This window comes from Cuculus canorus, chromosome 3, assembly GCF_017976375.1.
Source record: "Cuculus canorus isolate bCucCan1 chromosome 3, bCucCan1.pri, whole genome shotgun sequence".
Classification (NCBI taxonomy): domain Eukaryota; kingdom Metazoa; phylum Chordata; class Aves; order Cuculiformes; family Cuculidae; genus Cuculus; species Cuculus canorus.
In genome coordinates, this window is record NC_071403.1 from 9,475,134 (window position 1) to 9,501,266 (window position 26,133).

A 26,133-nucleotide genomic window follows, 5' to 3' on the forward strand; every position below is an offset into this window, starting at 1 on the left:
AAAGTCTATTTACAGCTACACATTAGTAACATCCTTGGTATGGTGACTTTCATCCTACTACATGACATTAAAATCATTACTTCCTAGAAGTAGCGTATAAACATGTTCATGTCTCTGTAATTGTATCTGCAGCAGGATGGACTTGCCATTTTAACACTCAGTGAGTTGTAGACAAGATCTTGACAGAGTGTGTAAAATACAGGAGCACTGACTGACCTCCAGATCTGACATGTCTTCAAATCAGTGCTTTTCATACGCAATGAGCAGAGTTCTCTGCCTTTACGATATTGTTGTTCAAAGTTCTCTTCACAAGACTTCTGATAAGACGTATACTACAACATGCTGTTATATCAGCAGCAGGCTCAGCTGCATTCATCTGCTCCTGCATGTGGTACAGGCAAATATAACGTGTTTTCTGATTTGTGTGCAGAATCACTCCAGTTCACCTTCAGTGTGGCCCCATTCGAAAAGTCCTTAAAGAATCCATACTCCAAGCTCCATTCTAATAGTGCTAAAAACAGACGTTGGAAAACATCCTTCAGCAGCACTACTAACTAATTTGGAGGTTAATATTACAGCCCAGCCTGTCCAAGCACAGAGTCTGAAATAGCACCTAATAAATAACTTCTCTGCAAGTTGAGCAGCTACGAAGCTGTTTTGGTTTTGCAGCCATTAAAAGCATAAGGGGCTCTAGAAGAAAAGCTAAAAATTGACATAATGTGTAAAACAAGGCCTCTTCCTTCATGTCAAGCCCTGTATTTGTCAAGCTTTGAAAGGAGATAACAAGTTTCAAGCCTTTCAGCAATCTGGGCTTGCAAAACATTCACTGTCAATATGAGATCTTTAAAAAGCCCATCGTCTCGTTGTCACTTCCTGACAGGCACTAAATTGTGCTGAAATTCAAGAGAAATTGCACTGCAGCTATTTTGTAGGATGTGTCCTAGATGAGCACCGAGCTGCTTACGTGTGGACATGTGTGTGGGTGAACAATGGCTTCGCTTCCAGGACAATTTAAGTGCTCCAATCTTTTTTGACACTTGTACAATTCTGATATTCACTAAATTCCTGACAGTGGTTCCTGAACACCTTCCAAACTTTAGCTTTGGCTAGCTTTAGCTTACTCTCTAGAGAAGGCTGAAGACTTTTTGCTCCTGTCCCATGCTAACTTCCTAACCCTCCAATGAAAAGAGCAAAGAATTAAATTCATCACCTTTGTCAAATAGCCAGTTTTAACAGGAAACCATTATTGCCAGTGAATAATAAATGTTTCATGTTTCTCATTTTGCTTTACTACCTCCTCATAACTTCTTGTTGGGACAATCAGTCTCCTTCCTTACTGATCTTTAAACCTGACCTCGTCTGAAGAAAATTAACTTTGTCCCTCTCTTAAAAACGGCAAGATCAGCATCAGTAACTCCAAGATGCATGAGGTATAAACCAGGAACTATAAACCAGGTCTCTCATAAACTGGCATTTTTTAAAACTATGAGATCTCGAAACCATGTTATTGAGGATCCCAAGTATGCATAAAATACAGATTAAACAGGAAAAGATTTGTTGCCTTAGAAATTTTAGTAGCCACAGCATTATAAAGTTCCATACCACAACGCCTTAAAGATAGGTGCACAAACATGACAAAATATGAGTACATTATATCAGTATTTGTTGAAGGAAGGAAGAAGGAAGTGAGGAAGGACAAGGAGGACCTATACACATTGGGTCAAAGACTGTCCACACAGAAAGCAGCACATGTCCCCAGAGGGACCTTGAAAAGCTGGAGAAGTGGGCTTGTGAAAACTTCATGAGTTCCAACAAGGAAAAGTGCAAGGTCCTGCACCTTGGTCAGGGGAACTCTGAGGATCGATACAGGCTGGAGGATGAAGAGATTGAGAGTAGAGGAGAAGGACCTGGGGGGAGGTCATGGGGGATGAGTAGCTGAACATGAGCTGGCAATGTGTGCCTGCAGCTCAGGCCAACCGTATCCTGGGCTGCATCACAGGAAATGTGGCCAGCAGGCTGAGGGAGGCGATTCTGTCCCTCTACTCTGCTCTGGTGAGACCCCACCTGGAATACTTGTCCAGTGCTGGAGCCCTAAGCACAGGAGAGACATGGACCTGTTGGAGCAGGTCCAGAGGAGCGCCACAAAAATGATCAAAGGCCTGGGACACCTCCACTATGAAGAGAGGCTGAGAGAATTGAGGTTGTTCAGCCTGGAGAAGAGAAGACTCTAAGGAGACCTTATCGTGGCCTTTCCATACTTAAAGGGGGCTTATAGGAATGATAGGGAAACCTTTTTAGCAGGGCCTGTAGCAATAGGACAAGGGGTAATGGTTTTAAAAGTTTAGACTACATATCAGGAAGAAAGTTTCCATGCTGAGGGTGGTGGAACACTGGAACAGGCTGCCCAGAGAGGTCCCATCCCTGGAAACATTCAAGGTCAGGTGGCATGGGGCTCCGAGCAACCTAACCTAGTTGAAGATGTCTCTGCTTACTGCAGAGGGGTTGGACTAGATGACCTGTAAATGTCTCTTCCCACCCAAATCATTCTATGATTCTATGCTTAATCCTTCCAAGTGTTTAATCCTGCAGCCCTGTCAGTGCCTAGCTGGCACTCTTGGCATGGTGTGGTACTGTCCCATTATTGTGTCTCTTTGGTAGCCCTCTGCTACTTTGTGTGTCTTCAGAGAAAACTTCTCCTGTACTAATACAGAAAACTATAGAAGCGTAAATAACTATGCCAGCAATGCTTTGTAAAGTGGCTGCGAACGCAGAGAGCTTTCTGTGAGTTCTATTATCAACTTGTCTGAAAACAAAGCTTGCCACCCACTTTATTTCAGTGAAACAAATGCATGTAAATAAATATTGGTTTAGTATTTGAGCAACTAGAAGAACATATTTCTACATATAAGGAAAGAAAATGCGACAACATCTTTCTGTGGAAAACCCTGAAAATTAACTACATTTCCTTCCTGTTTCTTTATCGCTTCTCTTTTGCTAAGAATTAATGCATCACAAAAGAAAACAGTACTTCTCAGAGTTAACGCCATCACTACTGACCACAGGGTGTCAGTGTTACATTAAAATCCATAATTTACCAGTTCATTTAGTTAGAAAATTAATACATTCAGCCAAGAAAAACCCTAAATTTCTTTTCACCCTAAACATATGGAGATGCAAGCAATTTGTGGGCAGATGTACTGCATAAAATAGGTTAATAAAGCATTCCTTTAACTTATTGCACACATCTTTTCATATTGCTACTGACACATTTATTGTAAGCAAAGCTGGCAATGATATCTAGAGCTAAAGTTCCCTAACACTTTCCATCATAAGGCCCTACTTTTGGTTGTTTATTACTTTGTCAGCCTTTAACTGCTGGATCTTATATTTTCCGTGCCTCTTCTCTGCCTCAGGCCGGATTGTTTTGGAAAGATTTAGTGAAAAGTGGGGTTGGCCACTTCCAAGAACAAGTTTTGGGGAAGAAAAATGCTGTGTTGTGATGACGTTCAATTATTATAACACAAGTTTCTTGGAAATATTCATGTAGCTTTGCACTCTCTAATTTGGCACAGGAGGAATATTGATTTTAAAAGATCACACAGTCTGAACTCAGTTATGAGCTTAGGAGAGCTCCACCTTATTGTAAGGAACTGGTCAGCCTGGTAGCTAAAATGCCCAAGAGAGCAGCAACTGACCACGCTCTTTCCCTTGACCTCAACAAAAAGATTTGACGAAGTTTCTCTGAAACTGAATTGGAAAATCTGTCTCTGGTTGACAGTGCATCACCTGCACTGAAAGCTTCTCACTGGCTGGCTCAAGCAGCTGAGATCTGTGTTGGGGAACCAGGTCTTCAGAGAAGGTTCATGGATGTTTAGGAGGAAACTGATGCCATTAAATTCGAGACTGGTTTTGAGATTTTGGAGAGCTTAGAAAGGCTTAATCAAAATCCTATGCCATAACAAAATTAATCTTGCAAAGAGGTGTTCACAAATCAATATTTTGCACACAGGCATATTTTACTCCCTTTTCGAATAGGTTCACCCATTTTTATTTACAAGACAATAGGGGTTTGCTAATTTGGGTTTGTAAACGGTTCGAGCTGTTCCCTTGCTAAGGAATACAAAACCTGCAGGGGGAGCAGAAGACACATTTCAAGGTCTTATCGAAAGCCAAGAAGACACGATGATCATCAGAGCACTGAGTGACTTCCCAGTCTCCCTTTCTTCCCACCCCAGGCAACCCAGGCATTGCCAGATTTCCCAGGTCAGCTGCTGCTTATGTGAAGTAAGTGCTTATTGCCCCAGGTGCTCTTCAGCAGAAGTTGTTGCTCTCAAGTATACTTCTGGAGGTTTAACGGTTTGCTTGCTGTGTTGTGAAATAATCTGATTGTAAATTGTGGGATATTCATTTTAGGGATTTAAATCTGGACACTGTTAGAAGACTTGTTAAAGAGGTAAAGCAGAGAAGATAATAATCTTGGGATCTCAAGGGAAAGGGGAAACCAGAGAGGAAAGGCAAAGGGCATCTTTGGGGTAGGAGAGAACTGTCTAGTCCAGAAATGCAACAACTGAGCCAGGTTATCTGTGCAGGCAGGTGACAGCCAGGTTTTCATTACATGTTACATGCCATTGTAAATGAATAAAAATAAACTGAGAGACCTGAAGGGACAGGGAAGACAAAAAGATCACTCAGCTTGATGGTAAAGTCACTGAGGGTTCCTCTGAGAGAGGAAAATTTAGCTGGGACTGGAGTAAGCATGTTTGGAACTGCTGATAATGAAGGTCCAATGAAGAAAAAGGAATCCATCAGCTTTGCAAGGGATGGCTCGCAGAGGACATACAGAGTAGAGACGTAGCCACTAAAATAAAATGTCTGAATTATCATAATGTCTGAATTATCATAACGGCTCAATTAGGGGACATAGCTGAAAATTTGGTTGAATAAAGGGTGGAACTACAGCTGTGAATCAATGTTTGAGATGCAGGCTGCAAAGACTTTGCTGTGAGTTACAATATTGATGAAGGACAGAGTGCTACTATGGAGAATCAGGGAAAGGCACTGATCTGCTATTTAAAGTACACATGGTAAATGTGGAACTTGTGAATCTATCAATGAAAATGGCAAATCTGACTCAAGCATCACAACATCTGAACAGACTCATTGTTCCTACGTTCAGGGAACATATTAACCTAGTTCATCTATCTTAGTTATCCCTATTATCGGTATCTATACCTTATAAAGAAACCACAAATTCTTTAGATCTTGCTGATTAGTCCTGGTTAGCTTCTGCCAACTCCAGTGTCTTCTAGTTACTGTAAGACCAGTTTCTGTTGATTCACTCTGTGACTTAAGCTGCTGACTAAAACTGTTCCTGGAGGTCTAATTTGCCTGACTTTGTATAAACAGAACACTTTCAGCATGATGCACCAAGTAGCAGAGGACACTACCTTGTATCACTGTGAGCAAACAAAATAGGTGTTTGGCAGAAAACATTTGCTTTTACAAAATAAATATGTAGAAATGATGACATTTATAAGAAAGCTGGAAAAGCAGAACAGAACCATTTTCATTTCACAATGGTATTATGGCACGTCAGTGTCAGGTTATCTAAAAGAAGAAAATGGTAACAGCATTTAAAAAACACTTCTGACTCCAATTCAGCCAGAGCCCTCACACAGCAGCACTCCCCTAGAGCCAGGAACATCACCCACCCACAAAACACACTTTGTTTAGACTTTCATTCCCCATATTATCTCTGAAATCACACCCACTTGCTGCTCAGCAAAAAACGGTGCATCCCTGGGGCGCATCTCCAGATGTGCTTTGGAGTCCTATAAAAGTATCAGTTCCTTGTCTGGGGATGATCACCCATACAACATGTGTGGTTTCCAAAGTCTGAAAACGACTGCTAGCTCCTTGGTGTGGAAGCTGGAGAAGCTCAATGGACCAGCATGAGTGGAGTGACCCTAACATGACATCAGGAATTCTAACGGGTTCTTTGGTCGCCTGAAAATGTATGCTGAGGTCAGTCTCTTATCTGTCTTCCACTGTGCAGCTTCCCCCAGGGAACGTTAAAGCGCACTAAAAGTGAGACCCCAGTTTAAGTTGTGGACACTAAGGACTGTTAGTTCCAGTACAAGGACATTTTCTTCCACATTTAATTCAGGTTCCAATCTCAACTGCATAAAGAGCTTCCATATTTAGAGTGAAAAGACCTTTTCAGATATTGGTGACTTTTAGTATTGTTCCCACTCACAGCGTGACAACCAGACCTAGACTTGTTTCTCTTGGATGTGATGATATACAAAGTGAGGGAGCAGTTGGTAGAAGTCCTTCAGTCCAAGCCTCCCCTTTCTCTGCCACACACTAGAACGTCTGCTGAAGGTTTTGGCCACTACTCCAAATAGGATGGCAGTAATGACATATCAAATGATCCGTGGCAGACTGCAATTTAAAGTAGATGACTACTTATTTCATGCTTCCCATGCTTTTCCTCTGATGTTACTATCTATGCTTTCTGAAAGTTGCTCAGGTGACTGTTGTAACTACTATAACATCTTCCTTTCCATTTCACCTATTTAACAGGCATCAGGCTAGGCTGGAGTCAACTTTCCTCACCATCCATCCCAATAACAATCCATAAGAGATTTAGCTGACTTAGAGCACATTCAGCAGTGCAGCTAAAAGACCCCCCACACGCATCCAAACACAAATACATCCAGTAGTCAAGCAGTGGCACTATTCTACCTGGGGTTCAGGCTTTTTCTTCACCTTCCTTCTAAATAAATGTGCAATGCGGAACACCAAGGAAATGAACCACAAAACTCCTTCCTATGGCTTTTTTTCTCATTTGAGACCCAACCTGTGCTGTGCTTCACAAACACAAAGGAATATCTAAATGCTGAAGTTTAAATTTTCAGCTAATTTAGAAACCCTAGGACGTTAACCTGAGAAGTCTAGTCCTCTAATTTCCTCTTTGATCTTCACTTTTCAATCAGATTTTGCTGCACTTTCAGTCTCCTAACGCAATATCAAGATATAAAGCCCTAGCAACACAGTTCAGCTTCTTAGGAGAGTCTGGCATTTTATACAGACCCAGATCTCTTGAAATTTCTGAGTTATATAACAGTGGACTGGACTAATTCTTACTTTACTGAAATTATTATTCACTGTGAGCTTGCTTGAGCAAGGGCACGGCCTTAAAGACTGTATCATTATTACTATTAGTTCTAACCTGCAGTTGGAGTTCATACATTTGATTCATCTTGCAGATCTCAACAACCATCAATGGAATATTCAGAACTTATTAATAAGCAGGCAGAAACAAAAGGATCTGATTGCATCAGAGAACAAAAGACTCTTTTTATCTTTCTAAAAAGCAACAGCTCTGTTAATTCCTGAGGCTACTTATTTTGCAAAAGAAGATACTTGAAGTTTTCTAAACACAGTCACACATTTCCAATAGAGTATATATTTTATAATAATACAATTTGCTATTTAGAAGTAGGAAATTACTTTAACTTTCATCAAGTGTACAGAAGTGTTATCCTTATGCATTGCTTTAGTTGTTCAAATTAATTTAAAATGTACTATAAGGATTTGCATAATTTTGAATTCTAGTTTAGATTTTCCATAAACCATGGTATCTTTTGCATTTTATATTAATGTATACAATACATGCTTCATACTTACTATAAATTGTATACGCTCATAGCAGTTATTTTCTAATGTGAGAGATCCCTCTTCTCATTTCTGAAGATATATCTCACAACAGAAATGAACTGTGCATCCTTTCTCAAGCTGAATAGATGTATAGCCCCATCATTCACTACCACTCCATATTAGATTTAAGGTCCGGGCTAAAAATAATATGTACAATTAATGCTGTTAAATAGAACCTGCACCTTTTATTCAGACATAACTACTGTTTTGAATCTCTCTTAATTCTATTTTTACAGTCCCTTGAGTGAAACAATACTTTATTCTATTTTAGTATGTAGGATGTAAGGAAGTTCAGAGATTCTGCTCCCTGAAATTCATTAACAAAACATACTCAGCATAAAGAAAAGTGGATTGCCAAGATGTATGGTAAACTACTCTTAGAAAAAACCTCATGGCATTTATTACATCACCTAGACTACACAGGTGCATATCCATCTTTTCCTATATTTGGAAAATAAGACCTGCATTCTCCATTCAAACGCTTTTAACTTATTTACAGCTAGATCTGGAGACTTAATATTTATCATCACAAAGCATAAAGCCAAATGTCCTTTTTCTTCAGGAGCACCAAAGATTAACAGATTAGAATGTTTTCCACATGTCCATTTTACTGTCAAGAGAATATTAAAGAAGTTTTCCAGCTTCCGCAGCTCAGCCAGATGTCAATGGATCCCACAGTGAAGCAAAATTGGCAGAGTAGCCTTCTCATGACCCCAGCATTGTTTTATCAAGGATCAGTTTAAAAGTATAAAGGGCCATTTCTTGCTGAGATCTGTAATGTTTTTCAGCCCTTTTCCCCTGCAATTACACAAAAGTGCTGACTTTGTTGAACTACTGATATGCAGTAGTATTTCTTATGACTTCTCTCACACTGTGCTGTAATTGCTGTTTGTGTTGGCACAAGAAAAGTACCACGTCTTGTTTCCACTGTACATTTCCGGACTCTGGTTTCAGTAACATCAGTGTAGGATATTGTACTGGGCATATGTTTTGTTGTGTAAACATTAACTGGTAATTCACCCTGTCAATCTCCACAGTATGGCCTCTAATTACCAGAGGTTGAGGGGCTTCAGATGGACGTTCTATAAAATATTTACAGTACTAATACTATTTCTTTTTTTACTTCACTGGTGTCTGTGTTCTGAAAATCACTGCAAGAGAAAAAATACAACATCAAAAGCCATAAAAACCCCCCAAAACAAAAACAAATGTATTCATTCTCAAACACCTCATTCTCTAGAGGAGCTAAAGACCAGATTCCCTTAGTTAAGTAAAGGTTATGGCAATATTGCAGTAGCTATTACGGTATAATAAAGTATAAGATATTTCTGTTTTCTTTCAGTTTGATTATTCCCTTTTACATACTTTGTAACAAAAAAAAAAAAAAGCATATTATTTCTATCAGTCTTTTTTTCTTAAAATTCATTCTCACTAAATAGCCCCTGAACTTGCAAACAGCTATGCTAATGCTTAATTTGACTCAGACAAATGTATTTAACAAATGGGACCACTAAGGACTTGTTGGAAAATGTAGCATCTACTGCAAAGATTCAGAACCAAGGAGCAGCCTCCCTTTAAGAGCTCTGGAATATATGTTTTAGTCATTCATCTATATAATTTCAAGGAAATAGAATTTTCCATTTTGTGCTAAAATATAATGTCCTGAGTAGAATTCCAGAATGGAATTAAACAGTTAATAATTACAGTAATGTGACCAAAGCAGATGCAATCAAGTTGGGCATCTTTCTGGACACCGTACACTGAGGGAATCTTTATTTCAAATAAAGTTCTCACCACAATTTTCATAATGCTGCAGAAAACTAAAAACAAGTGTGATAGTTTCTCAGCTTCTACTATGCCATGATAACTGGGTCAGTTTTGTAATTTTCATCACATTATATAATACGTTATCACATTACAATACCTCCAAAAGAATTTTAGCTTCCAATACATTGACTGATTAAGTGGTAGCATTAAGGTGGGGAACCACAAAATGTAATGTCTTGCGAATTTTTTCCCTTATTCTAAATACAGTTCCTTTTCTAAAAGACACAGCTGCAAATAGCTTATCCAATATATCGGCTAACAATAAAGCCAGAACACTTCTTTTGTTTAAAAAGACACTCAACTCAGCATCTTATCTCTTGCTATAGATGCATATTATATTGCCTTGTTAAGTCTACTTTTATTTTTATCGCACAGTTAATTTTTAGAGGAAAAGATACTACATCAAATTAAAAATTCTTACTTATTGTTGTAACTCTCAGTGCAAGAAAAATCTTACTGTTACGAACACAGATCAGAGAAAAGCCTTTCTTTCTGTAATTGTTTACTTTATGCATTTGAAAGGACTCTGTTAAGCAAATCATATCATCTGCTTCCGACAATTCTGTCACCACATAGCACTTGCACCAAGCAACAAAGCAGAAACAAAATAAACAACAAAATAGGCGAGCTGGCAAAAATTATGGAGTATATAAAACTATCATCCATTTATCTTTAAAAATGATCAAAACCTTTTTATTTCTGAATGCTTGGCTGTCTCAGTTTGTACTGTAATGTTTCAAAAGAAGTGGCAAATGATTTGACGTGCTAAACCGCTTCAGTGTTGCTTCCGCACAGAATGGAAAGAAAAGATTATTGTCATACGTTAAGCACTGCATCAGCTTTGGTTTCCAACTTAATTGAAAAGTCATCTCTGACTTATTCCACTTATGCAAATTGTCAGTGGTCCTCATAAGGCTACAAAGATCCACCCAACACACTCCTTTAGAGTGAGTTCAGGAACTTCAGTCTGTCTGAACACAGCATCTCTGGATTCTCTGCAGTTTAATCTACCTAAGGAAACACCCTGAGAGCTTGTTTAAAGCCACCTGATGTATCTCAACAATAGGAAGTAACTCTCCCTCCTTCATTTTTTGCTGTATGATAACAAAATTGGTTCTGATGACTGATAAATGTGCAAGAATGGCCAGAGGTTTAGTTCCACCCCCTCAGCACAGCTGTCTGTAGAGCTGCCCAAAAAGGAAGGAAGCATCGTCGTGTAAACACTATGCTTCCCTACTGGAAACACTGGGATTTGTGATTTCCTAGGACTTACGCAGCCATGGAGAACTCCTCTGACCCTTGCTTGGGTCTGAAAGCCAGGTTCCATGCAATAACACCCTCTTTTACAATCAGCAACTAGAACAGACACACTCCAAAATAATGAAAGGTAATGAAAAGAAACAATCATTTCTAAGTGGGAAGGACTGTAGTGATTCTTTCCTTACACTCGCTGTTAAACTTTAAGAAAAACTACTTCAAGGTAAAAAGGGAGGGGGAGTCATTTCCACTGAGTAGAAAAATACACATATCTAAAAGCCATTTATCTTCTTCTAGCTGATGCATACAGAGTCACAGCCTGATTGAAGTGCAATATGATTATAGGGAGAATTTCTAAAAACAAGTCAAGCACCTCTTATAGAAATAATTTATTTTCAAAATACCATGAAAATTGAATGAGGAATTAAATCCTGAATAAAATCCTGGTTTTAAAGGCACTTAAAATAAATGTATCCTCCCTAAACTTCTGAAATTTCTTTCACAAGTGTTTTTAAAATTATGTCGAAATACTGTATGTTATTTCTGTCACTACATCACATACCTTTTCAGTGTGCGATGCAGGCTCAAAACAAAGAGAAAGTGAAAAGAATAAGACTCTACCACAATCAATCAAGAAGGAAACCAGCTGACAACACAAAGCCAGACACACAGCTACTGGCATACTCATATGTTCTAGATTAGAAAGTATCTAAAACTATATATCCTAGAGTCATCCTCGTAAGTACATCTTAATCACAGGAATGAAGTGGTGGTCTAATGAATATAAAACTGATATTAGTCTAGAACATGTTTAGATTACTATTTTTAAAATAAAGACATTGTTTTTTGTTGTGTAATTAAAATAGAAATTTAGTTTAAATTGGTTAGCCATCTCAGTTACAAACACTGACCAATACAACCATATTCAGATCCTATGGTTAACTGCTTAGAGCTTTGCCAATCTTTTACTAATGAAGCTGATGTCCTGTGGGATAGATATCTGCCCTGAACTACAGCACTCCGGAAAAACTTAGCCAGAACAGTTCAGCTTCTCACAACTTACACGCACACTTAGATGTGTCATGCTAGTAAGTAGTGATGGATGCCTCAAGTTCTTATGTCCCCATGCCTTGAATCAAAGATGTCATGTGGGGAGTCCCACCTTATCTGTAGAGATGGATGCAGTCTACAGAGGCTTCAGGAAGACCTGTAACAGCTGTGCAGTGAAGTCTCCAGGGATGCTCACAGCACATTCAAAGCTGACCGGAACCTCTGAAATCTCAGTTCTGGAGAGACATCCTCGAACAGCCACTAGGAATGACAGCAAAGATCTCTCTTCTGTGCTGTTGACACATAGGAACTCCTACTCTTTTATGGCTATATATATGTACATATGACCAATAAACTAACTGGGAGTCAGAACTGGAACTCAATTGTTCACTGTGTGTTAAGTCTGGAAGTGCTGACCTTGTTTTGGAGGGTGAGAATTTGATTTTATGGATGCAAGCTTTTCATACCAATTAGCCTTAGTGCCAGAGAGGCCGGGAGGTACTGAGACTGGTAACACTTTAAAGGAGCGATATAGCGACTGCAGGAGTGCAAAGTCCATTCAGCCATGCAGTCCCGTACCTAAATTTAATGTGAGAGCTGATGAGATAGAAATTGGTGAAGAAATGCATGCTGTGGGAAAGGTGCTGAGAAGGAAGAATGGGAAGGGCTTGCAAGAATGGAGCAGTTCTGAGATAAATCAGTTGTGTAGGATACTTACCTGTGCAAATCCCATTTCATTTGTTGTGAAAGTTGAAAGGTGAGAGACAAGCAAGATACCATAAAACCAAAAGGGACAGGTAACAGTTGTGGAGAACTAGCTTGAATTTCTGTGAATGAGGGAGTGCCTACGTGATGCTGCATAAAGCACAAAAAAACTCACCAAACCCTCACACCAATGGAAACACTTCACTTTCCAGTCATCTTGATAATCTAGACTCTGATTTTCAGGAATTAAATCAAAACCTGTTGTAAAATAACAGTTATCAGTTCAGTTTCTGATTGCTAGAGGCAGTTATCTCATCAAACCTACAGCCAGCCATGCAGTCTCGTGTAAAAAAAAATCCAAAAATACTACCTTTTTTATGTATGCAATCTAGTTGAGGCACAACAGAAATATGCACAGGGAATTTGACACCAATGTGCCCTCACCATATTTTTTATACATGCTACAGATCAGTGACTTCAGTTTTCTAGTGCTATATTTTCACAACTCCTAAAAGTACTAAATATTTGTTTTAAATTGGGCTTAGTATTTTTGAAAACTGTTTTATACTAATTTGTTCTATAAACACCTGAAAAACTTTTTTGAAAAGCCTTCTTACATTTCCAGCATTTGGAAGTAATTTGTTTCTAGTCCAAAAAAATGAACGTCTGTCTCTAACAGAAAGAGCTGGATTACTGCCCAGTCCACTTCAGAACTGGATGATGCTGACTCTTAGCCATTTAAATAGTCAAGTTAAACAAGACACAGTTGGGATGATAAAAGGAGGTCTGTAAAAAGACTATTGCTCTGGCCATGTGGACTTACAACTAGCAAACAATGACTAGGAAAACAGTGAAAGAGAGGAAAAAAATGAACATAAGTGCAAGGGAAAATATTAGGATTAGGTGACTGTAGAAGCACAATATCTGTTCACATCATTCTCCCTTCTTGCCAGTGAGCTGCCAGCAGGGTATTCAACCTGCTTAAGCACTGACAGAGGCAAAGAGTGGCAAAAAGGCATTACAAAGGAGAACAAACAGGAGGAGAGGTAGACATTAACAGTTGTATGGAGTATTATCTTCAAATGCGCCTATAATCTGCTGGATTTGTACCTAAATTTTAGTCTGCTGTTTTGTGTGAGCCTTGTTTGCAAGCACCACTTTGCAAGTCTCTTATTAGCTGGCAAAAGGTGAAATGAGACAGAATTGTCTTCTCTCATTCTAATAATACTGATTCTTTTCCCTTTTACAAACTATAGCTCCAGATATGAACAATAACAAATGATGCAGCAGAACAGAATCTGATGAAGACCAAAGAATCATTTAATGATTCTGTTCATGGAAAGAACTGCATTCACAAGAGAAGAAAGATGAACAGTGATGAAAGCAATATTGGAATGCCTTTTAGGTGTTAGTCAATCAAATCAGTACAGCCTAATGCTTCTAGATCTAATGAATCTGAAAATGATCAGTGAAGCTGAAATTGGAATGTACCACTGACACTGAAGAATTAAATGTGCAAATGGATGCTCCTTACAGGATGGGCAACTCAGAAACAGAAGTATGCAATGAGGGTGGAAGTGCAGAAAAAGAGAAAAGAGCATAGAATGTTTGGGCTAAATTCCTCCTTTCTATAAATCCACAGCTTTAGTACTATTAGTACAGAAATTATCTTTGGCTTTAAGATAGTAAAACCACTTCAGATTTTATTTCTCTGGTTGCCGCAATGATTTCTCCATTCATATTCTATTAGACCTCGAGCAATAAATCTATATGAATTTGCAGAGATATAAAGGGGGATGTGCATGATAAAGTGGATTTGCATGAGAAATTCAACATTAAAAATGTTTTAAAAGACAGTTGAGGTTTGATTGTAAGCCAAAGGGAAGTTGTGTGTACTGCTCCAAGTCAACTCTAGTGAGGGAATTTGGAGATGAGAATAAACTATAGCTGATGAAGGATCTCTTGGTCTGATTATTATCCTGAAAAAGACTTAGACTTGAGGTTTGTTGGTTCAGTAACTTGGGCTGAAAGCTTCTGTAATTAAATCATCATATTAGAGGCAGCTAGAAAAATGCAGATTTATATTATTTGCTAATCATTTACAATATCCTAAGATTCATTTAAAATAAAAAGTAAAATTTATGAAAACATACAGCCTACCTATCGGTATGTGCACGTAAATACACCTTAGCCTCAGGGACTCTAGCTATTTCTGTATATAGTAACCAATATATTCCCTCTCCTATCCTAAAAAAGTTCCAAAAATAAAAACCTTGAAACAAAGTCTGCTGTTTAAACTTTTTTTTTCTAGTAATGTTGTAACAGTTGTAATAATAGCAATGACAACTTTCTTTGTGAACTAACAGGCTATCATTTTTTTCTGAAGCATTGGAAGACATGTCAAAAATCTTTCAGTTCCTCAGAAATTGCATATTATGCACATAAAAAAATAAAAATAGGTTTGCTACTCCTTTTGTTCTCATCTGAGAAAAGAGCAGGAGTGTTACTGCCTGTACATTTGCTTGCGTTCTTATTTTGCTGAAATTACAGGCAACAATGTAAAACCAGTGACTACAAAAAGGTCCCCCCAAAAAGAAAGAACAGAAAATACTGGAAAATATCTTTCAGATTTCCAGTATGAATGCCTGTTTTCATTTTTTTCCCATATGTGTGTCTGATTTATTAATTTGTGCAGTATGTTTTTTCACTTATAAAAGTAACTATCTGACCGCTCATAGTAGCAATATCATTTGATAAAAAGGAAGTATTTTTCTACTTTGCTTAAAGCATACACCCTCTTTTTAAGTTTTCTTCACAAAAATCTTGCAGTCAAGATTCACCTGACAAGATTCACCTCTCACAATTCACCTGACCTTTTCCGCCTAACTTATCTGCTTTCAAATACTCAGGCTTATTCACTTCTGTCCTGTTAACTTGCAATCTTAAACCTTTCTAATAATTTTTAGTTTCCTAATTCATACAATTATTCGGTTCAAACATCTGATTCTTTTAATTGCTAGCTCTACCCAAGTGCTACGTTGTTTCATGTGAGGAAAGGGAGTGAAGGGAAACAGAAACAAAAAAAATCAAACTGTTGTTTTCTGAAGAATTTTGAGTTATTGCTAACAGCGCTTTCTGTTTGCTGACAAATAATTTGTAAGTATTGTTCACACTTTCAAACCCAGAAAATACCTGGTAAGTGGCTAAGATAAATTCGTTCCTAGATAAATCCACTTATTTAAAAGGACAGGCATGTTGTAACAAATAATCTCTTGGTTTACCTATAACTAGGTGTATTCCTATACTCTTACTTTTGATCCCCAACTTTTTCTTTTGCATGTTTTAGAATATTACACAGATTTACACTTATAAATTGTGCTAGACATCTTGTTTCTCACAACGGAAACAAAAAGTTTGAAAAGTTTAATTTCTACAAGTTAGAACAATCACCCTTAACATGAGCATTATGATATTGCAAATTATTCATTTAAGCAGGAAAACCTGGGACCCACAGGCCACTACTTCCACAACCTTGCTGGTGGGTGCTTTCCAGCATGAAGAATTTCCGTTTCATAACTCCACTTGTTTCCTGCCATTTAGCCAACTTTCCACTTACCACACCTTAACGTCCAGTGCAGAACCCTGTAAATTGTTTTCTGAAAAATCAAAGCATATGATGGCCACTGTATATCCTTTGTCTTCTTTGGCAGTGACTGCTTCAAAGAATTCCAGTGAAATACTGAAGCATGACCAGCCCTTCCTGAATCCCGAACAGCTATTCTCAGTGAAGCTGTGTTTGCTGTTTCCCTATCTGAACCTTGAAATTAGTTTCTGAAGATCTCTGTTAACTCTTCTGCATTTTCCTAGCATATCTTTGTAAGCAGTAGAGGAAAGCAAACTGTGATGTCTGATGAAACCTTTCAATTTCTACATGTTTCGCAAAATAAGAATTAAAAAAATAAGAAATAAATGCATGTTGCATACAACAAGTCTTTCCTACCCTTACATTATGCCACATAAATTCTTCAGAGTGCCAGGCTGTGCAGGGGAAAGGAAATGGAGTGTTACAGAACTCAGATAATTTGTTTGGGTGTCTATGTATTTTGATCACTTGCTCACTCATACAACTTAGCTTTCTTAATTTCAAAATTACATTATATACCAACCTAAAAATTATTCCATTTCTAAACTTCAACAATAAATTTGAAATCTAGCCTTCATGAAAAGAATTTTTACTTGTGCAATACTCTTCTTCTGTAGATATTTTTAGCATTTCACAAACTGAAAGAGATGAGCCTTATTCCTGTTTTACAAATAAAAAATGAAGAAAAGTGATGTGCACAGTGACATGTCAAATCAGGAAAAGACAAGCCAAGATGTTACAGTTCCTGCCTCCTGTACGTCATTAATTTCATACAATACCTCCCTATCGGCTTGAAAAAACCCGTCTGCACTACATTGTTGAAATTTTAACTAAACTATTATGACTGGTTTTGCTCTGCTAAAAATTAGACTGCTTTCCTCATCCAGAAAGTGCATATTCACTGTTATACGAGAAATTCCTAGCTCAAGTCTAGCACAATGGGTATATGCAAGGCTTCACCCATTTTCATGGTTGCTTATCTATCTTCTCTACCTTGTAATAGAAGTGACAATTTATTCTGCTACACTACAGCTCTGAATGATTGTGCTTTGCAGGGAATTAAAATCATAGCTTTTCTTATAGATACAGACTGGTGTCTTTTTTTCTTTCTTGATACCTTCTTGAACACTCAATTTTAAGTTGCTAATGAGTTCGACAGGAGTTGAGAGAGAAGTACAAGCAAATTTATAATTTACCAGTGCTCATTAGGAAAAAGTTGTTGAACCACCAATGATGAACGTAATGCACAGGAGTCAATGGTAGATAAAGCTGCGAGACAATACAGAAGATTTTAAATTTCTATTCAATGCCTGTGCATACACTTCATTTTCTCTTTCAGAGAGAGAAAGTGAAGAAATTCAGATGTTGGTTAAACCTAAGCTGTAGGCAGAAGACCTCCTGGATCACTGAGTCCAACCATTCCTGTCAACCACTAAACCATACCCCTGAGTATCTCATCCACCCATCTTTTAAATACCTCCAGGGATGGTGACAAATTGAATTAATCTTGCTTTCTTCATTCTTTTAAATTTTTTTTTTTTTGTTACTCAGCATGCTGTGGATTTTTTATTGCTGTTGCATCAAGGAAAATCAGGGAACCAAGAGTTTTTAGTTCTACTGTTTAATTTTTACTTTCATCATGTCCTCATTGTTCTCTTCTAATATAGCATTTTGCAACAAAGCTCACCTAGTTTTAAAATCTCTCTTAATTTTGTGGCCCTGTCCAAACAACCATCCTAAAGATCACAGCCCAGCTACGGTTTTCCATTAAGATTATAAAAAAGGAGAAAATGTAATATAAATCCAGGAGAAACCTGCTGGTTTAAACTTCATAACTCTTCATAAAAGTATTTCAAAGAAGAAATCAGGACATAAAGTTCATTAAAACTAAACAAAAATGTGCTTATGAGTTTTTAAAACATTAAGTGTTGTAAAATTGTAATTAAAAAATTATTCTGTGGTTTCTTTTTAAATCAAGAGATTTAACTGTGACTGTATACATATGTATGTATAACTCAATTAAAAGTTAACAAATCACCAGTAGAAACCCTAGAGCGATTTATATATGCAGAATATATATTCTGCAGAATACAAATACTAAGTGAATCTTCTAGTACAGAAATATTCTTATGGCTTCTGTATTTATTTGGAAATTCAGCATTATGGATACATTCTTTTAGGTCAGTTAGTCACAGAAATATAGCTCTAAAAACTGAAGAGGATAATGGTAGCGAAAGTAGTCTGACACCTAAAAGTGAGATGTTTAACTTCTATCAAACACAGACACCAATTCCTCAGACTGATTTCTGAAAGCTTTCACTGACCCAATAGAGCTCTCTGTGCAGAACCGTTAGGGCTTTGCATATTCCCAGACACCAAGAAACACTTTCTGGATTTAACTGAGCAGCAATATCTTGCCTCTCTGCAGGGAAAAGTCTTCAGCTGAGCTCCAAACTCAAAGCGTGTGAGATCCACAAACTCTCACAGCTGCTTTACCTTCCAGCTCAGCACGCTGCCATTCAGAGCAATCCTTACGGCTCAAGATCGTGGTTTATAGTCCCTCCTCTATGGTCTCAACTGTCTCGAGCAGCAGCAAGGACAGATTGCTTCATACGGGAAGGCAAGCAAGGATTCAAGTGTCACACTAGGCACGCAGTGGTGGCAACCTCATCAGAAAAAGAGCCAGGAAGTCAAGTTAGAGATTGAAGGTTAGGATCAGGTCTGGGGAAGTAATCGGGACCAGTCACACATCAGCCAAGTCTGAGGCTAAGCCAGGAGCCAGTGGGCGAGGACGAGGGTGAGAATCAGGGGGGTACAGGACTGGAAGCAAGTGCAATTGTAACACTGCTGCAGAATAGCTCACATGATGCCCAAGCACAAGGGCTTGGAGGAGAGCCCCTTAGCATCGAGCAACTCCTGGACAAGAGATCTTAGTAGCAAGCTGGCCTCTAATCAGCAGCTGAAAGGGGTTTTGACAGCGTGTTACTACAGGCAACCTCAACAGCACAAACAGCAAATCCTCTATTTGAAAAGAAAGGACAGGATATGTACTTACCTTTAGGAGCTGGTTTTGGGTGGAAAATTCATCTCACCTAAGGCTTCACATGTAAGCTTACATGAATCATGGAGGAGGGAATTTTAGACACAGTCTTTTTTCAGTTGCTTAACTTAGGGTCTACCATTTCAGGCTCCTGGCCATGGTGACCTCTATTCCTGTAACGCTATGATCCTTGTGAATTAATAAATCATGAATTTCAGCATCTACATTAAGATTCCTCTCCTTGTTCTGGCACTTAAAACTTAGCCATATCAACAATGAGTGCCTTTGTGTGAGCCTAGTCCTTACTGTATAAGTAAACTGGATTCACAAGAATGTGAAAGTTGCTTAGTCTCTCCAGCATGCAACAAAGGGGCTAAAATACATTTAGTTAAGTGATGAAGGGAAGACAGCAGCAGCCAGTCATTTCTATTTGGATTTAAAAAAAAAATAAAAGGTTAATTTAATCTTTAAAACTCAAGGATCTTAAAGACATTAATTAAATATTATTAAATATTCTAAACTCTCTGTAAGGGGATATATAATAATGTTTGTAATGAAAACCTGTATTTACAAATCTGGATTCTGTGGTCTGAACCTTGAAAGTTTAAATATAGGCTTGCTAAATTCTGTTTATGGTACTAAAGTGTGGATTGTATTTCAAAATTCCTGTTTTCTGGAAAAAGAAAGCACTAATAAAAAGGGATTTCATTTGGCAAATCATCAAACTCATTCTTCTCATTTTGTCTAATAAGGCAGAAATTATTACACAGGGTGGTAAAAACTCCTTGGTCCCTGTAAGTCATTAGAGTTTTATGCTTGTTTTCTCTAAGTAAAATTTCATCCCAGTAGTGTAGGGATCCGTTTATATTAATGAATTATAATATGCATTTGAATTTGATGAAGTTCTATAGGATTCCCATTTGATCGTTTCATTTGTTGAGGTATTACTGCCAGCCAAAACTCCTCTTTGCTTCTTCACATATTCTTTCTCAGGTTCAGATATGTGCTATGAAAACAGACAAAGCTATTTCTGGCAACTACACCAACTATGCATAAAAAAGCATTCTGTATCACTTCCATTAAAAAGCTTTCCTTTTCTCACCCATTCCGTACAGGCTACAGGAGTCAATTGTCAGGGTTACTCAAACCTCCTCAGATCAATGGTTTACCTAACCGGGGCCTCTCCAGCACAGAAGTCTCCTGACCCATCTTTTTACCCTTCTTTGGAGGTCTGTAACAATTTCCTGTAAATTTTTTATTACTTCTTTTAGCTACATTTTGTGTTTGTCACATTAGCTAACCCACATATGTAATTTTACTCAAAATACCACAACCTCTAACTAGAACACCACATCACTTCCCATCTTCTGAATCTGTCTCTTTGGTAAGTTGTATACTCTGATATTTTAATATTAAAACATCGAACATGAGACAGTCATGTTTCTACTTTTAATGTTTACTGTTTTGTTCTGAAGCATCCTTTTGTATTCCTTGCATTTTTACACAGATTCTCTTCATGTAAACTTCTCCAGGCAATGCTTTCTATCTATATTGTTTATTTCAATAACTTAAAAAATTACTTATCCTTTAAAAGTTGGCTAATCTCTCTCCTATCTTTCACTACCTATCTTTTTGCTAAAACAACACCCATAAAACTGAATACTAAAATTACAAGACTACTTCCCCGCTAATTTCTTATACAGATACGGCCCGTCAGTTCTAGATGACCTTGGATCAGCCCCAAACAAAAGAAAATATTCTGGGTAGCATAATCCTGCATGGAACAATGTGATCTGTATAAAAAATCACTTAGTGAATCACCAGCACCTCTTTCCACTCCTAGGAGATCTCCCATGGAAGCAATGCCTGAATTAGTGTGGAGTGATTTGTGGCTTTCCAGCTGTCATTCATTAATGCTTAGGAAATACAATATACAATACAATAGTACTCAGCCTGAGGTTGTAGGCTGCAATGTCTTAGGAAGAATGTCATTTGAATATTCCTTAAAAAATATTTTCAAACAATGCCTGTAGCCCATTATTTCTATAACCCCTCAAATGCATTTCACTCCTGATGAAATATCGTGTCGGTTGCACAGACCCATAAAGGAGGAAGGGTAAGGAATTGTGCCTGCGGAGAGTCTGATCATGAAATGAACGCCTGAGTTTAAGACAAGGGATTTTACACCAACACTTTGCCATTCATGTGTCTTTGGCGAGAGGAAGGCATAGGCAAACCTAATAGCAGGGGTTTGAAGTGACCGAGGCACTCTGACCCACAGGCTTTGGCACTTTTCCAACCATCTGATCTGTAAAAGTCACCCTGTTTTAGAAATAGTATTGCTTAGCTATAACTCACCACTACCTGCGTCATTTCTTTGACCAGAGACAGGAGAGGATGTTGTGACGTGCCGAACCCGTTTGAGGATCCCAGAGAGTGGGGACCTACGCTTAGAGTGAGCCAAGAAGCTGCTTCCACAAAGCCAGTCAGAGAGACTGTGTAATGCCTGCTTCATCAAGGACTTCTGGCAAAATCTATGACAAGTTCAGCTCAGCCAAAACCACCACACCTTTAGACACGCACTGCAGCAGAACTTGAGCACACAGTGAAGTTTTGGGTGGGACTCTGGCACCTCTGGCTTCCCAGAAATCTGAGAAGGCTACATAGGGATTTCTTTAGCTCTATTGCTCCCTTGAATTTACATGTTAATTAGCCTGAACTTCACACTAGGTATCCTAGAGCTTTTTTTTCCCCCTTTAACTCTTACACAGTTGATTTAAGAAGTAAATAAAAAGATAGGAGCAAAAGGTAAACCGGAAACAAGAATCACAACTAATACTGAGGTTAACAAACACAGCCATCGCTCAGTGTTTAGTAGGCACCATGACAGCAATTATTTTAAGGAAGGATTTGAAAAACATTGCTTCAAGTATTTTTATGGTGAACTCCTCCCATGCTCAGGGGTTTTCATGCTTTTAGCTATTACTTCTGCAACTGACGCTGACTGTGAAATTAGCAATTTATTTATCCCATGGTACATACACACACATTTGCAACAGTAAAAGTGAGTAAGGGTCAACAGCGAAAACTGTGAGTAAAAGTTAGACCCCAGATTTTTTCATTCAGTATTTAATCAAATACCTGCAGAGATTCACATATTGAAAGACTTCCCTCTTCCTTCATGTTGCTTATATCGTTAACACTGTTAACACACTGCTGTTATTTCTAAACAACATGAGTTCTGCCAAAATAACAAGTCAAGACAAAAGATGGCAGTAAGAATAAAACAGAACAATAAAGTCCTACTGTAAACAGCTTTTGATAACATTTACTAAAAATTGGTATCCGTCGCACACTCTCCTGGGTTGAAAACTGGTTGGATGGCCGGGCCCAGAGAGTGGTGGTCAATGGAGTTAACTCCAGCTGGAGGCCAGTCACAAGTGGGGTTCCTCAGGGCTCAGTACTGGGTCCAGCTCTGTTCAATGTCTTTATCAATGACCTGGATGAAGGCATTGAGTGCACCCTCAGCAAGTTTGCAGATGACACTAAGCTGGGAGGAAGTGTCGACCTGCTGGAGGGTAGGGAGGCTCTGCAAAGGGATCTGAACAGGCTGGACTGCTGGGCCGAGACCAATGGGATGAGGTTTAACAAGACCAAATGCCGGGTCCTGCACTTGGGGCACAACAACCCTATGCAGCGCTACAGACTGGGGGAAGAATGGCTGGAGAGCTGCACAGAAGAGAAGGACCTGGGGGTGCTGGTTGACAGCCAACTGAACATGAGCCAGCAGTGTGCCCAGGTGGCCAAGAAGGCCAATGGCATCTTGGCTTGTATCAGAAATGGGGTCACCAGCAGGTCCAGGGAGGTTATTCTCCCTCTGTACTCGGCACTGGTGAGACCGCACCTCGAATACTGTGTTCAGTTCTGGGCCCCTCACCACAAGAAGGATGTTGAGGCTCTGGAGCATGTCCAGAGAAGAGCAACAAAGCTGGTGAGGGGGCTGGAGAACAAGTCTTATGAGGAGCGGCTGAGAGAGCTGGGGTTGTTTAGCCTGGAGAAGAGGAGGCTGAGGGGAGACCTTATTACTCTCTACAACTACCTGAAAGGAGGTTGTGGAGAGGAGGGAGCTGGCCTCTTCTCCCAAGTGACAGGGGACAGGACTAGAGGGAATGGCCTGAAGCTCCGTCAGGGGAGGTTCAGGTTGGATATCAGAAAAAAATTCTTCACAGTAAGAGTCATTGGGTACTGGAACAGGCTGCCCAGGGAGGTGGTCGAGTCGCCTTCCCTGGAGGTGTTTAAGGAACGGGTGGATGAAGTACTTAGGGACATGGTTTAGGGAGTGTTAGGAACGGTTGGACTAGATGATCCAATGGGTCCTTTCCAACCTTGTGATTCTGTGATTCTGTGATTCTGTCAGAATGCATGTACACATTAAGATATCTTTCAAGATTTCGTGTTAGAAGTTGTAGTCTGATTCTTGTATTGTATCCTACTCTAAAAAATATATAAACACAAAGGGAAAAAATCTCTCATGGAAATTAACTATTTCTTCACTTACATATTTAAAAGAAGATTAAATAGGATATAAAGATGTTGCTAATCTCATTTGGAAGGTATAATTGATAAAAAAGCATACTGAAGGCATATCAACAGTGATAAAACTATCTAGACCACTCTGTGTAAATAATTACTGACAATTTACATTTATCCATCTGAAATCAAGATGTAATTATGTATTATTCTATTTTCTATCTATACAATTCTGTAAAATAGAAATTTTAGTTTAGTGAACAATGAACACACAGATGTTCCTAAGAAAAGTGCAATCTGAGACATCAGACAAAAAATATATTTTATCTCCCTCATTCATCCAAAATCAATGGAATATAATTATACCCAAAGTTTCTTAGTGATTTTGTATGGATTTGAAGGCAATAAGTGGATAAGAATTGAAATTTTCTTGCAAATGCAACAGCAGTAATACCTGTAGATAATCCAATTCATGAACAATACTTTCTGAAAGTTTTATGAGTGCTTCTTTTGTTTTCTAGTAATTTCTTTAAGACTGGGATTTTTTTAAGTGGTGCATGTGAATTAAACTAAGACTACGACTTATCACATCCAGAAAATTAGAACCTGAGTTACCTGTATGGCTGTGAGGATATTGGCTAATGCCTGGCCATATGTGTCATGACAGTGAACAGCAAGAGCACTCAGAGGAATTTCTTTCATAACAGCTTCCAACATTCTTTTCATACTTCCAGGAGTCCCCACACCAATTGTGTCCCCCAGAGAGATTTCATAACAGCCCATACTGTACAGCCGCTTAGATACCTGATTAGAAACAGAGAAACACAAAGAGGTCAAGGTGAAAAACTACAAAATAGGATCAAGAACGTACATTACAAAGGACGTATTTCTGTACAAATTTCATGTTTTGACCCACCAAGGTAGACCTATTTATCAGAAACACTCTCTTAATTCTTGAAAATTGTCAGCCAAGAAGAGCATCGCATAGATCCTCGCATTTTAGATTTATAGTTCTGCTTCGGTACATGAAATAACCAACCAAGCCAAATTTGTCAAAAACTTGCTTTTTGACTCTCCCTCGGAATCCAAACAAGCAAGATTTTACATTACAAATTAAGTTTCTGTCAAGCTCTTTCCCAACATTTTCCTCTCCCTGAGGATTTCCCAGCTGTTTGGTTTCCTCTGTGTACTTTGCAGCTTACAAGTTGTGCAGGGTAAAGACCTGCCTTTTTGTTTGCTTATCACACAGAGCCAAGCGCTTAGCTGAACTTAGACAATAAATAATTAATAAGAAGCCTGATTTTGCTTTCTCTTGGCATTGAAAATGTTGCAGTTAATATTAATTTTGCTTTCTTTCAATGAAGTCAAACATAAAAATACTAGCAAAGCAAAACTAACTTAATTAGCATCCTAGTCTTTAATTTTTAAAATTTTCCTTGATATCAAACATAACCCTATACAAATACTTCTTACTTATGTAAGTAGAGCCCTCAGTGTTTCTGGAATTATGTCTTTGAGGAGTTCTTTGCATGAGTAAGAGATATGAGGTCTGGCCTCATACGGGTTGTATGGAGAAAGACAATCAGTATGAAGCACAAAATTATGTTTGCATGAAAAATACTGCTTTAGAAATTAAATGTAGGAGCTCTCTACCTTAGATGTGCTGAATTCATTTGAAAAACTTTTCACTTATTTTCATTTGCTGAGTGTGTTTGTCCCCTTTAGCATTCCCCACTGTGTGTCAACTGAAAGGCCACTCTACTGGAATGGAATCCCAGTCTGGATATTAACTCTTTAGAAATGAAAAAATATGACCTTTTTCCAAGGCATCTTCAGTTGCACTGCACTCTGCTGTTAAAGTAATTCAGGGCTTCATCAGTGGGATTGCTGTGAATATGTCTGAGGAAGCTGACAAAGTGCTGCACCAGCAGTCTCGGATGTGCTGGATTAATAATGTTGTTCACTTAATTCAAAGAACAGCTGAAAAAGAACTTCAAGTAGTCTGAATCATTCTGCTTAAAGCTTGGAAATGCTTTGACTATTGCAAAGCTAGTAAAACCCTTTGTAGTTTAGAGTCAGAGGCTCTGGTTCACATCAACATAAATTCAATACACACTTTACAAAAGGGACATTTACCAGATTGCAAAAAAGATTCTATATTGCAGCATATTTTTATATCATCAACACACGGCAGGTGTTTTAACGGGACTACTGTTGTAAGCAAAAAACACTCATCTGCAGTTAGCGGTAGATTATCTTTAGTTCATCCCCAAACTTCGCGTTTTGTTTAAGACCAGGGTAAAAGAAGCAGACTGCATTATTTTTTTCCTGGTCATGTTCTTTTTCATTCATGATTCAA

At 38.4% G+C, this 26,133-nt stretch overlaps 1 protein-coding gene across 1 annotated transcript in view; it reads right to left on the reverse strand.

The window, feature by feature from the left end:
• HMGCLL1 (3-hydroxymethyl-3-methylglutaryl-CoA lyase like 1) overlaps positions 1-26,133 on the reverse strand; it is an 85,808-nt gene that overhangs the window by 13,201 nt on the left and 46,474 nt on the right. Inside the window, exon 7 of the mRNA XM_054063954.1 lies at positions 24,390-24,578. Coding sequence (XP_053919929.1) covers positions 24,390-24,578 — 189 coding nt within the window. The remainder of the gene's footprint in view (positions 1-24,389; positions 24,579-26,133) is intronic.